General features: G+C 44.2%; 1 protein-coding gene across 1 annotated transcript; it reads left to right on the top strand.

Annotated features, from left to right (window-relative positions):
• Positions 1-282: 282 nt before the first annotated feature.
• LOC117741448 (kunitz-type protease inhibitor 2-like) lies at positions 283-7,767 on the top strand. The gene is made up of 8 exons (XM_034548510.1): positions 283-807; positions 4,300-4,323; positions 4,687-4,848; positions 5,526-5,588; positions 5,736-5,903; positions 5,995-6,039; positions 6,256-6,364; positions 7,139-7,767. Exons 1-8 carry the CDS (start codon positions 381-383, stop codon positions 7,227-7,229), a joined length of 1,089 nt encoding a protein of 362 aa, XP_034404401.1. The 5' UTR covers positions 283-380; the 3' UTR covers positions 7,230-7,767.
• Positions 7,768-13,492: the final 5,725 nt, after the last annotated feature.

The raw sequence follows: 13,492 nt of genomic DNA, 5'->3' as shown, positions 1-13,492 counted from the left end.
CAAAAGAGCCTTACATTGTATTATTATTTTAAACATAAATTAACTTTAATTATTATTATAACTAAATGTTATTATAATTATAAAAAATCGAATTGAATTATTATATAAACAATACATAAATGTAATTAGTGTCATAAATCACTTGTATTATTATAAATAATTAAATGATGGATCATCTAGAAAACATTCGACTGAATGTTTGAAACACGAGCACGTGATGACATGGACGGTGGGCGTGGCTACGGTGACCTCACCTGCCTCAGGTAAATGTATCTGCGACAACAAAAAGCCACCAAACAAGGAAGTGCGCGTGGAGCCGAGTCACCTTCTTCGTTAAGAGCTTTAAGACGGGTTCAAGTCGAGATCCGGATCAGAAGAAGATGGGCCGGTCGAGTCTGCTGGCGGTCTGGGTCCTGCTGTGTACCGGTCTGGCACTGGGCTGTGACTGGGACCAGTCCGTTGATCCGGACCAGGGTCTGGCCGTCATAAATGCCTCCATGATGATAAGCCTGGACAATATCTCGGAGGTTCCGGACCAGAAGAGCTGCCGGGCTAAGTGCTGCAGCAAGTCGGACTGCGACCTGGCCTTGGTGCGGTTCCCGGCGGACGGACTGCCGCAATGCCTGCTGGTCACCTGCGTGGTCGGGGGCCGGGACGTGTGCGTCCTCGGGCCCGCGACACACTCCAGGGTTTACCGCAGGAAGGGCAAGAGGGAGGCCGGCAGACAGCCGCAGGAAGACGGGAAGAAGCTGGACATCGTCCCGCTGATGGTTTCCTGGCAGCCGGAGACCAATGAGACCGAGAACCGTAAGATGGTCTTAATACGTTCAGCCAAGAAGAGAATGTGATCAATACATCTGTTCAGGGGTTGATTATTGATTATCTTAATATTGATTATTGATGATCTTAATACTTTCAACCAACAACAATAATTATTGATTATTGATGATCTTAATAAATTAATACTAGACCTGATGTCTGAGAGAAGACGTGGTCTCTGGGGACGACGTGGTCTAAGGACGACGTGGTCTCTAAGGACGACGTGGTCTCTAAGGGACGACGTGGTCTCTGATGGACGACGTGGTCTCGAGGGAAGACGTGGTCTCTGAGGGACGACGTGGTCTCTGAGGGACGACGTGGTCTCTAAGGACGACGTGGTCTCTGAGGGACGACGTGGTCTCTAAGGACAACGTGGTCTCTGGGGACGACGTGGTCTAAGGACGACGTGGTCTCTGAGGGACGACGTGGTCTCTGAGGGACGACGTGGTCTCTAAGGACGACGTGGTCTCTGAGGGACGACGTGGTCTCTGAGGGACGACGTGGTCTCTAAGGACGACGTGGTCTCTGAGGGACGACGTGGTCTCGAGGGAAGACGTGGTCTCTGAGGGACGACGTGGTCTCGAGGGAAGACGTGGTCTCTGAGGGATGACGTGGTCTCTGAGGGACGACGTGGTCTCTAAGGACGACGTGGTCTCTGAGGGACGACGTGGTCTCTGAGGGACGACGTGGTCTCTAAGGACAACGTGGTCTCTGGGGACGACGTGGTCTCTGAGGGACGACGTGGTCTCTGAGGGACGACGTGGTCTCTGAGGGACGACGTGGTCTAAGGACGACGTAGTCTCTGAGGGACGACGTGGTCTCTGAGGGACGACGTGGTCTCTGATGCACGACGTGGCCTCTAAGGACGACGTGGTCTCTGGGGATGACGTGGTCTCTAAGGACAACGTGGTCTCTGGGGACGACGTGGTCTAAGGACGACGTGGTCTCTGAGGGACGACGTGGTCTCTGATGCACGACGTGGCCTCTAAGGACGACGTGGTCTCTGGGGATGACGTGGTCTCTGAGGGACGACGTGGTCTCTAAGGACAACGTGGTCTCTGATAGACGACGTGGTCTCTGAGGGACGACGTGGTCTCTGATGGACGACGTGGTCTCGAGGGAAGACGTGGTCTCTGAGGGAAGACGTAGTCTCTGGGGACGACGTGGTCTCTAAGGACAACGTGGTCTCTAAGGACGACGTGGTCTCTGAGGGACGACGTGGTCTCTGAGGGACGACGTAGTCTCTGGGGACGACGTGGTCTCTGATAGACGACGTGGTCTCTGAGGGACGACGTGGTCTAAGGACGACGTAGTCTCTGGGGACGACGTGGTCTCTGAGAACTAGAACTATGTGGACACCTTCTCTAATTAAGAAAATAATAACCATGTTAATCAATAATTCAAAGTAAATTATATTGATATGCTAAAGTGAAGAAAATTCTGTATTAACTTCCACTGTTTTTTATGATTTAAACGTAATAAATAACTTGATGAATCAATAATGAGCTTGTTTCCTCCTCTGACATCACCAAACTCACCTGTCAGGTGACCGTGAGTCATCGCTGAGGAATGCAGGTCTATGGTATATGTTCAGGGTTTCAGGGCCGACCAGTCGCTCCACTTCCTCTGAAAGGGTTTCATCATGAACTCCTACATTTATGTATTGAAGGATCATTTATTGTAGCTTTATTTTTAAAAGTTTGTATAAAACTGAATTTATTCAGTTGCCATTACAGGAACTGAGAGATTTCAGGTGTTAAAATCAATAGATGTCATGGGACCAGAATTATATAATAATGAATATTATGGTACTATAAACTCTCTCATGGGGTAATATGGTACTACAAGCTCCTTAAGATATGATGGTGCATCACCAATCAAGGCTTTGTAGGTGAGGAGAAGAATTTTAAATGTGATTCTTGATTTTACAGGGAGCCAGTGCAGAGCAGCTAATACAGGAGTCATGTGATCTCTTTTCTTAGTTTTTGTGAGTACACGAGCTGCAGCATTCTGGATCAACTGGAGGGACTTAAGAGACTTATTAGAGCAGCCTGATAATAAGGAGTTGCAGTAATCTAGTCTGGAAGTAACAAACGCGTGAACCAGCTTTTCTGCATCTTTTTGGGACAAGATGTGCCTGATTTTTGAAATGTTACGTAGATGAAAAAATGCAGTCCTTGAGATTAGTTTAACGTGGAGTTAAAGGACAAGTCTCAGTCAAAGATAACTAGAGATTCTTTACAGTGGTGTTGGATGCCAGGGCAATGCCATCTACAGAAACCACATCACCAGATAATTGATTTCTAGTCAAAACACTTGTGTGTGGATCATTGTGTGTTGATGGGTTCTTTTTGTCCATCTGCTTTAGTTGGTCCAAGGTGTGTGTATGTAACTCTGAGTGTGGTGTCAGGTTGCTGTGGTCTGACCGGTTCTGCGAACTCTGATCCTGAAGACAAACACCTGAACACACCTGTTGTGTCCGTCTTTCTTCCGCCTTCCTCTTGATGGTCTCTCCAAGCACACCAGATACTGTTACCACTACCAGTATCTGGTACCACACTACAAGTATCTGTTTTTATGTCTCTTTGGTCTGACACCACGTCCATCATCATGATTAATTATTCTGACCATTTCCAGAGTTAATCAATCATCACACACACAAACGCACACTACTGTGTGTTGTGACAATAGAAGTAATTTGAAACCAACTGGGAGTGACCAACTTAAACCAACACCACTCCCTGGTCTTACTGAGTGAGAGGGAGGTTCAGGTTACTTTGGTTGACCTTAAGGGTTCAACATGGTGGACTATGTGGACCTCATTACCCAGTAGCCAGAATAAGGTGGTTCCTACCTGCTGTGAGGCGATCGACTCTCTGCAGATCAAACATAATGATATGTGATCACATGACATATATAGTAATTAATAAATGTTCTCTGTTTAGTAAAGTTCACAACATTTAAGTTCAGTGCTTCGTGCCAAAAGTTCCTCGACTAGTTCTCACCTTCAACTCAAGTACGCACAGAGTACCATAATAACTGTAGTACTAGTAGTAATAATTGCAGGTAATACTAACTTTGGTGCTTGTTATAATAACTAGGACTTGGAGTAATAACTGTAGTGCTAGAAGTAACTGTAGTTTGTAATAACTGTAGTGCTGATTAACCTCCTTTATTATTGTCTGTCTAAAAGTGTCTCAGGATGTTGAACCTGCTACCACAGAGTTGGCCCCTCAGGAGTGTGTGTGTGTGTGTGTGTGTGTGTGTGTGTGTGTGTGTGTGTGTGTGTGTGTGTGTGTGTGTGTGTGTGTGTGTGTGTGTGTGTGTGTGTGTGTGTGTGTGTGTGTGTGTGTGTGTGTGTGTGTGTGTGTGTGTGTGTGTGTGTGTGTGTGTGTGTGTGTGTGTGTGTGTGTGTGTGTGTGTGTGTGTGTGTGACTGACTGACTGTGTAACTGACTGTGTAACTTCTTCTCTTCTACAGAAATGTCTGCTGCTGACTTTATTGGTATGTTTCAACTCTTATCTCACGTGAAGAAACTATTAATTTTATTTCTGTGTTATTCGTATGTTCACTGTCTATCACTGAGGTTATTACAGCAGCTCATAACTCAGGATTAACGTCTGTTTTATGGACAGAAAGTAGTGAAGGCAGAAACTGTTTATTTCGCTCTCTAATGAACCAAACAAACAGCTCAGCTCGGCTTTCTCTTTCTCAATAATTTAATAATTGTCCAGTTAAGGTCACAAAAAAAAAACATAGTTTAATTAACAAACATAACTTTATGGAAACAGGTGTGTCAGTGAAAGATAAACAAAGTTTTAGAAATGAAAAGGTAAAAATACCATTTTGTGTGGTTTGTCCTGTCAGAGCACTGTGGGGCGGAGCCTCAGGTGGGTCCCTGCAGAGCAGCGTTTAGGCGCTGGTACTACAACAGTAAGACAGGTGGCTGTCAATCATTCATCTACGGAGGCTGTAGGGGAAACAAGAACAACTACGTCGGTAAGAAGAGCTGCATGGCAACATGTACAGGTGAGCAACAGACCTGTATCTACCTCTACAGGTCATTAACACACCTGTCTCTACCTGGACAGGTCATTAACACACCTGTCTCTACCTGGACAGGTCATTAACACACATGTCTCTACCTGTACAGGTCATTAACACACCTGTCTCTACCTGTACAGGTCATTAACACACCTGTCTCTACCTCTACAGGTCATTAACACACCTGTCTCTACCTGTACAGGTCATTAACACACCTGTCTCTACCTCTACAGGTCATTAACACACCTGTCTCTACCTGTACAGGTCATTAACACACCTGTCTCTACCTCTACAGGTCATTAACACACCTGTCTCTACCTGTACAGGTCATTAACACACCTGTCTCTACCTCTACAGGTCATTAACACACCTGTCTCTACCTCTACAGGTCATTAACACACCTGTCTCTACCTGTACAGGTCATTAACACACCTGTCTCTACCTGTACAGGTCATTAACACACCTGTCTCTACCTCTACAGGTCATTAACACACCTGTCTCTACCTCTACAGGTCATTAACACACCTGTCTCTACCTCTACAGGTCATTAACACACCTGTCTCTACCTCTACAGGTCATTAACACACCTGTCATTAAGAGTTTACCATTAATGTGGTTTTACACAATACATTGAATTGAATAAGTTGTCTCTTCTCCTGTAGTCAGAGTGCTTTCCTCCGCCAAGAAAGTTTCTGCTTATGAAGAAGTTTCAACAGAATACAAAGGTACATCTATCTATCGTTCTATCTATCTATTGTTCTATTGTTCTATTGTTCTATCTATCGTTTTAGTCCTGAATCCTTATGGTAAACTAAATTAAACCATCTGTGCGGAAAAAATAAAACCTGTAAATGACTGGTCCCTGTCTGAAGATGGCTGCATGGCAATCTCTGATCCTGGTCCCTGCCGGGCGGCCTTTCCCATGTTCTACTATGACCCCAACACCGCCGCCTGTCAGTCATTCCTTTATGGAGGTTGTCGTGGAAACCAGAACCGCTACAGCACAATGGCCGATTGTTTGAACCACTGCAGACGAGACGGTAAAGACACTGTGTGTGTGTGCGTGTGCGTGTGCGTGTGCGCGTGTGTGTGTGGCAGGCATATAATAATGTGTATGTGTTCTTCCTCCAGGTTTATTTGAACATCGTGGAAAAGTTCGGGAGCGTTGGACTGCAGGTCAGTTTTTAATTATCTGTTTTTAATGATACCTTTTTTAAATTATACCCATTGTTAATGATACCCGTTTTTAATGATGCCCGTCATTAATGATACCTGTTTTCAATGCCAGTTTTTATATATATACCAGTTTTTAATGATACCCATTTTTAACGATACCCGTTCGTCTCCCCTTGTGTTGAGGACTAAGACAATCTTTTTCTTCCTCTCGTACAGCTGTCTTCCTCTTCGTCACTCTGGCAGCCATCTCTGCTCTGCTGCTGGTTACGCTCGTCGTCATCACGCTGAGACGCCACAGTCGGTCCCGCCGTCCACCTTCCATCAGGTAACATTTAATCTCTATAAACAGATTCTGCACATGAATTTAATGAATCGGATGGAAACAGGACCAGTTTCTGGTTCTCCTGGTTTATGTTTGTGATCCTTATGATCGTCTGAACTGTGATGTCAGAAGCCATCGACTATCGTCTACCAGCTGGAGAATAAAGGGGAGCAGACTAACTGAATGTGTCCTTGCTACTTGGAGACGTTGTCAATCAACGCCAACTCCATTCTCCCATCTCAAGTAATCAGACTGTAAACGAGAGAAGTCTAATATTTGTAGCATAAGTGGTCTTCAGACTGATTGGGTACCACTCAGCTGCATGTTAAACTCTATCTGCTGCTTATGAGGTGGGTTCTGTACACATGACATCTATTGTTCATCTGGTCACATGACATCTATTCATCTGTCCATCCGGGGAGAGGGATCCTCCTCTGTTGCTCTCCTGAAGGTTTCTTCCCTTTTTTCCCTGTCAAAGGTTATTTTTGGGGAGTTTTTCCTGATCCGATGTGAGGTCAAAGGTCAGGGATGTCGTATGTGTACAGATTGTAAAATAAACTGAATTGAATTGAATTAATGCATCAGTCTGGTCACACCAGCGCCCCCTGTGGCTGTAGTCTGAATCACATGGCAGACTTCAGGACAGTTTGTGTTGAGGGTCTCCTTGTCCCCTTAATCAAAGGGTCTCTGCTGGAGGAGGGGATGGGATTATTGATTGATTGATTTAATGATTGATTGACTGACTGATGTAATAATGATATGTGTCTCTTCCTGCAGTGATAAGGAGGAGTTGCTTCCACATCCAGATGAGCAGTCCTCTATGGAGTCTCTCGCCGTCCCAGAGAGCCCCAAATTGGACAAGGCCTGAGGAGAGGGTCCGGAGCCCACAGAGGGTCCGGATCAGTGCCAGTTCTGTAACATTATTTTACAGGCGCTGGCTGGTTTGATTTTAAACCTTCTATAATCTGGATTATTTGAGTGTTTCTATAATGTCTGTTTTCTTTTAATTATCACAAAACCCTTGTGTTTTTTTGTACAAAATCAGCAATATAAAGTCATCACTTTGATTCTGGTGACTTGAGATACTCACTTTTTATATTAAAACAATTAAATATGTAATCAAGTGTGTTTTTATTATTACAGATTATGATATCAGGTAACGTTCGGAGTCCTGTCATAATTATGATAGTTAATGATCCTTATAAGTAAATGGTACATTGTTTTAATATCAACTGGGTATCTGTAAATCGGCAGCAGTTTGACAGTTATATGTTTTCATAATAATAATAATAATAGTTTATCTGTTACAGCATAAGAAACCAGCCTGGGTTTAATATTCTTGGTGATTCATCAATGATTTAATAATGTGTAATAATGATGCTAGATGTTACTGTTTCTATATTCAACTGTCTCAATAAAACTTTATTAACACCCAGTTGACCTGTTTGACGTTAATATTTACATTCACAGAAACATTTACCGACCAAACAGTTGGTGTCTATGGAGGCTATATGTGCATAAAAATATATCACATACATAAAAGATCATGTTTAACATTATTGCGCCCCAGAACGGAACTTACCGGATGTACATTCACTCAGTCAACATTCAAATTGTTAGTTTTCTATTCTTAATTTTATTTATGGTTTAGGAGGTTGGTGCATTAGACCAAAATACTTCTATATTCTGGGTTTACTTGTGAGGTCCTCGAAGTCCAATTAGACTTAAGTTGTGATGTCACAGATTTTGAAACAGCTTTACTCAGCTGGAGGAAAGTTTTCCAATTATAAAACTTTAATGGGTCAACTTTCATAGTCATAATATACCTTGTTTTACATTATGTTCTTTTCCAATGGATTCATGTGATACCGTGAGTGGCCACTAGAAAATGAAAACAAGGCTCCGAGGTGGCACCATAGACCTCCATTATATTAACGTTAACCAAAGGAAAAGCCCACAATTCTGACATTTAAAGCAACGCACAATATTATCCAATAAATAGAACATTAGGGATACATGGTACGTAATTACATTACATCACATGTCATTTAGCTGACGCTTTTATCCGAAGCGACTTACAATAAGTGCATTAAACCATGAGTCCAAACTCAGAACAACAAAAATCAAGCAAGTACAATTTAGTCAATAAAGTTAAACTACAAAGTGCCATCAGTAAGAAACATTTAAGTGCTACTAAAGTGCTACTACGGCTCTAGCTTCCCGATTCAAGGTATTGTTGAAAAATATGTGTTTTTAGTTTGTGACGGAAGGTGTAGAGACTTTCTGCTGTCCTGATGTCAATGGGGAGCTCGTTCCACCAATGAGGAGCCAGCACAGCAAACAGTCGTGACTTTGTAGAGTGTTTAGCTCGAAGTGAAGCGGATGCGGGCGGCCACCGGTAACCAGTGAAGGTCTCGGAGGAGCGGAGTAGTGTGGGTAAACTTTGGGAGATTGAAGACCAGTCGAGCAGCTGCATTCTGGATGAGCTGTAGAGGTCGAATGGCATTAGCAGGTAGACCTGAAGGAGGGAGTTGCAGTAGTCTAGCCGTGAGATGACCAGAGCCTGGACCAGGACCTGTCCCGCCTTCTGAGTGAGAAGGGGTCGTATTCTCCTGATGTTGTACAGCATGTACCTAAAGGAGCGTGTTATTGTGGTAATGTTGGCAGTCAGGGAGAGTTGACTGTCAAGTGTCACACAAGGTTCCTGGCAGTCGGAGTCGGGGCCAACACTGAGTTGTTGAAGGTGATAGACCAATTGTCCTCAACGGTTTCTACTTCTAAACCGTCTACCTGTCTCTTAGACCCCATCCCAACGAGGCTGCTTAAAGACGTGTTGCCTTTAATTGGCACCTCTCTGTTGGATATTGTTAATGTGTCTTTGCTAACAGGCCATGTACCACATTCCTTCAAAGTAGCTGTAATTAAACCTCTCCTGAAAAAGCCCACTCTTAATCCAGAGGTGTTGGCTAACTACAGACCGATCTCTAACCTTCCCTTCCTCTCTAAGACCCTTGAGAAAGTAGTCGCAAATCAGTTGTGTGACTTCCTACATCAGAATAGTTTATTTGAGGAGTTTCAGTCAGGATTTAAAAAAACACCACAGAGACAGCACTGGTGAAAATTACAAATGACGTCCTAATTGCATCAGATAAAGGACTCATCTCCGTACTGGTATTATTAGACCTTATTGCTGCGTTCAACACCATTGATCATGACATCCTATTACAGAAATTGGATCAGTCAATTGGCATTTCAGGTACTAAGCTGGTTTAAATCCTATTTATCAGATCGATCTCAATTTGTATTTGTAAACGATGAAGCCTCAATGACCACCAACGTTATCACGGAGTTCCACAAGGTTCTGTGCTTGGACCAATTTTATTTACCTTATATATGCTTCCTTTGGGCAACATTATCAGGAAACACTGCATAAACTTTCATTGCTATGCAGACGATACTCAATTATATCTATCGATCAAACCAGAGGAGACCAACCAGCTCGCTAAACTTCAAGAATGTCTTAAAGACATAAAAACATGGATGACCTGCAACTTCCTGATGTTAAACTCAGACAAAACTGAAGTTATTTTAATGGTCCCTAAACACCTCAGAGATCAATTATCTGGTGATGTGGTTTCTGTAGATGGCATTTCCCTGGCATCCAACACCACTGTAAAGAATCTCTAGTTATCTTTGACCCAGACTTGTCCTTTAACTCCCACGTTAAGCAAATCTCAAGGACTGCATTTTTTCATCTACGTAACATTTCAAAAATCAGGCACATCTTGTCCCAAAAAGATGCAGAAAAGCTGGTTCACACGTTTGTTACTTCCAGACTAGATTACTGCAACTCCTTATTATCAGGCTGCTATAATAAGTCTCTTAAATCCCTCCAGTTGATCCAGAATGCTGCAGCTCGTGTACTCACAAAAACTAAGAAAAGAGATCACATGACTCCTGTATTAGCTGCTCTGCACTGGCTCCCTGAGAATTCAAGAATCACATTTAAAATTCTTCTCCTCACCTACAAAGCCTTGATTGGTGATGCACCATCATATCTTAAGGAGCTTGTAGTACCATATTGCCCCACTAGAGAGCTGCTCACTAAATGCGGGGCTACTTGTGGTTCCTAGAGTCCTAAAAAGTAGGATGGGAGCCAGAGCCTTCAGTTATCAAGCTCCTCTTTTATGGAACCAGCTTCCACTTTCAGTCCAGGAGGCAGACACAGTCACCTCATTCAAGAATAGACTTAAGACTTTCCTCTAGAGTTTTTCCTGATCCGATGTGAGGTCAAAGGTCAGGGATGTCGTATGTGTACAGATTGTAAAGCCCTCTGAGGCAAATTTGTAATTTGTGATATTGGGCTATACAAAATAAACTGAATTGAATTAAATTGAATAGAAAGGTCTCGAAGGATAAGGACAGAGGAGAGAGAGGCTGCTCTAGCAGTGTGAAGCTGCTCAGAGACAGCAAGGAGGGTAATTGAGTGGCCTGCCTTGAATCCAAATTGGTGAGGGTCAAGAAGGTTGTTATGGTGTAGAAAGGAGGAGACTTGGTTAAAGTTAGCTCGCTCTAGAGTTTTGGAAAGGAAGGGAAGGAGAGAGACAGGTCTGTAGTTGTTGACTTCAGATGGGTCGAGAGTGGGTTTCTTCAGGAGGGTTAACTCCGCCTCCTTCAGAGAGTTAGGGAAACAGCCGGTTGAGAGGGATGTGTTAATAAGATGGTGAGAAAGGGAAGAAGGTCAGGAGCAATGGAGGTTGGAAAAAATAGAGAAGAGTTTTTTGGGGTTAGAAAAAGAGGATTCGATTCTGGATTGGTAGAACAAGCTTTTGGCTGCAGAGATAGAGGCAGAGAAGGAGGAGAGAAGAGAGTGATAGGAGAGCAGGTTGTCAGTGTCTTTGGATTTTCGTCCATTTCCTTTCCGATGCTCGCATAGTGGCTCTCTCGGCGCGCACCGGTTCGGACAACCATGGAGCCGGAGAGGACTTGTGGACCTTTCGAGTCGTAAGAGGACAGAGAGAATCAAGAGAGGAAAACAGAGTACAGAGGAGAGTGGCAGAGTTAGGATGCATGAGTGAGAAGGAGTCATTTGAAGGAAGGGTTGACAGAACAGAGGAGGCCAGAGAGGAGGGTGAGAGGGTGAGAGGGTGCAGATGTTGCGACGGACAGGTGCAGAGTCTGTTGTGGGAGGGTTGTCGTTTCCAAAGAGTGGGTGAGAGTAAGAGATAAGTGGTCAGAGACATGAAGTGGAGTTACAGTGTATAAAGTGTACATTATGGAAAAGGTGTACACTAAAGATGCATTGTACATTATAGACAAAGTGTACACTATGGATACATTGTACAGTATGGATTCAATTCAATTCAGTTTATTTTGTATAGCCCAATATCACAAATTTGCCTCAGAGGGCTTTACAATCTGTACACATACGACATCCCTGACCTTTGACCTCACATCGGATCAGGAAAAACTCTCCAAAAATAACCTTTGACAGGGAAAAAAGGGAAGAAACCTTCAGGAGAGCAACAGAGGAGGATCCCTCTCCCCGGATGGACAGATGAATAGATGTCATGTGACCAGATGAACAGAGTTACAGAATTACATAAACACATTACATGAATATGACAATGTATGAATGGAACTCCAATCCATGAAACAGAAGAAGGTAGAGAGGAGGGGGGGCGTGGCATCAGCAGGGCCAACGCGGGAGGCCGGTTCACCAGCATCAGACACCTCCAGGTCCAATGGACCCTATGAGACGTGAAGTCACAACGACTCCGGGGAGGAAGCAGAGTTAATAAGGTGCAATGGAGAGAGAGAGAGAAGAGGAGATAGGTACTCAGTGTATCCTAAAACATCCCCCAGCAGCCTATAAGCCTATAGCAGCATATCAAGGGGCTGGACCAGGGCAAACCTGATTCAGCCCTAACTATAAGCACTATTAAAGAGGAATGTATGAAGTGTACATTATGGACCAAGTATATGTTATGGATACATTGAACATTATGGATACAGTGTACATTATGGATGAAGTGCACTGTAACAGGTTCGAGGCTCGGGCAGGCACCAAAGAGGCAACACACACAATTGTGAGGGCAGTAACAGTCTTTATTTATTTGTCACGCTTCTGGTAGCGACCGATCCGGGTCTCCGCTACCCGCTCTTCCTCTCCTCTCCAGCTACTCCTGTTCTTATATGGAACATAAAAACCCAATTGATCCCAGCTGAGGCTCATTTACACTTCATGACACTGTTCCCTGAACCACACCCCCGCTCCACCCACTCTGCAGCCGAGCCTAGCCACACCCCGCTGCCACATGCACATTATGGATACACTGTTATTATGGCTACATTGTAATTATGGCTAAATTGTAATTATGGATACATTGTACATTATGGATACATTCTACAATATGGATTGTAACAGGTGTGAGTCCCGGCAAAGCACAAAAGAGGGCAACACAGGATATTTGGGAAGTAACCGGCTTTATTTTGTCAAGTTTCCGTCTGCTCCCCGCTCTCTCTCCCGTACTCCAGCTACTACCTGCTCTTATATATTGAAGAGACAAACATCCAATTGACCCCAGCTGAGGCAGATTACACAACACGGCACTGTTCCCTGAACCACACCCCCGCTCCCTCCCCTCTGCAGCTGAGCCTAACCACACCCCTCAGCCACATGGATACATTGTATAATATGGATAAATTAAAATTATGATACATTCTACATTATGGATACATTGTACATTATGGATAAATTGTAATTATGGATACATTGTACCAGGAACTGGTACCACGGAGGCCGGACCCAATAAGCAGACACAAGGCGAGGCAGTTTCAGGGCAAGCTTTACTTGTGACGACACCAAAAGACAAACCAACACAGGACAGGGAGTTGACACAGACTAAATACACAGGGGAACGAGACACAGGTGGAAACAATGAGGGCGGGACTTGCAATCACACAGGAGGGCGGCACACGAGGAGGGAGGAGTCTGGAACGAGAGACAAGGTGAGTGACAGACAACACAACGGAGCAGACAGTGAACACAGAGCTACCGAGAAGGTCTGGGTGTAACAGTGGGACACCAGACAGCGAAGGCCAGTCTCCAGCTCCTGGTTTAGTCGCTCT

The sequence above is a fragment of the Cyclopterus lumpus genome, chromosome 13 (genome assembly GCF_009769545.1).
Source record: "Cyclopterus lumpus isolate fCycLum1 chromosome 13, fCycLum1.pri, whole genome shotgun sequence".
Classification (NCBI taxonomy): domain Eukaryota; kingdom Metazoa; phylum Chordata; class Actinopteri; order Perciformes; family Cyclopteridae; genus Cyclopterus; species Cyclopterus lumpus.
Note: the sequence above shows the minus strand (reverse complement) of the source record. Positions and strands in the feature narration are given on the sequence as shown.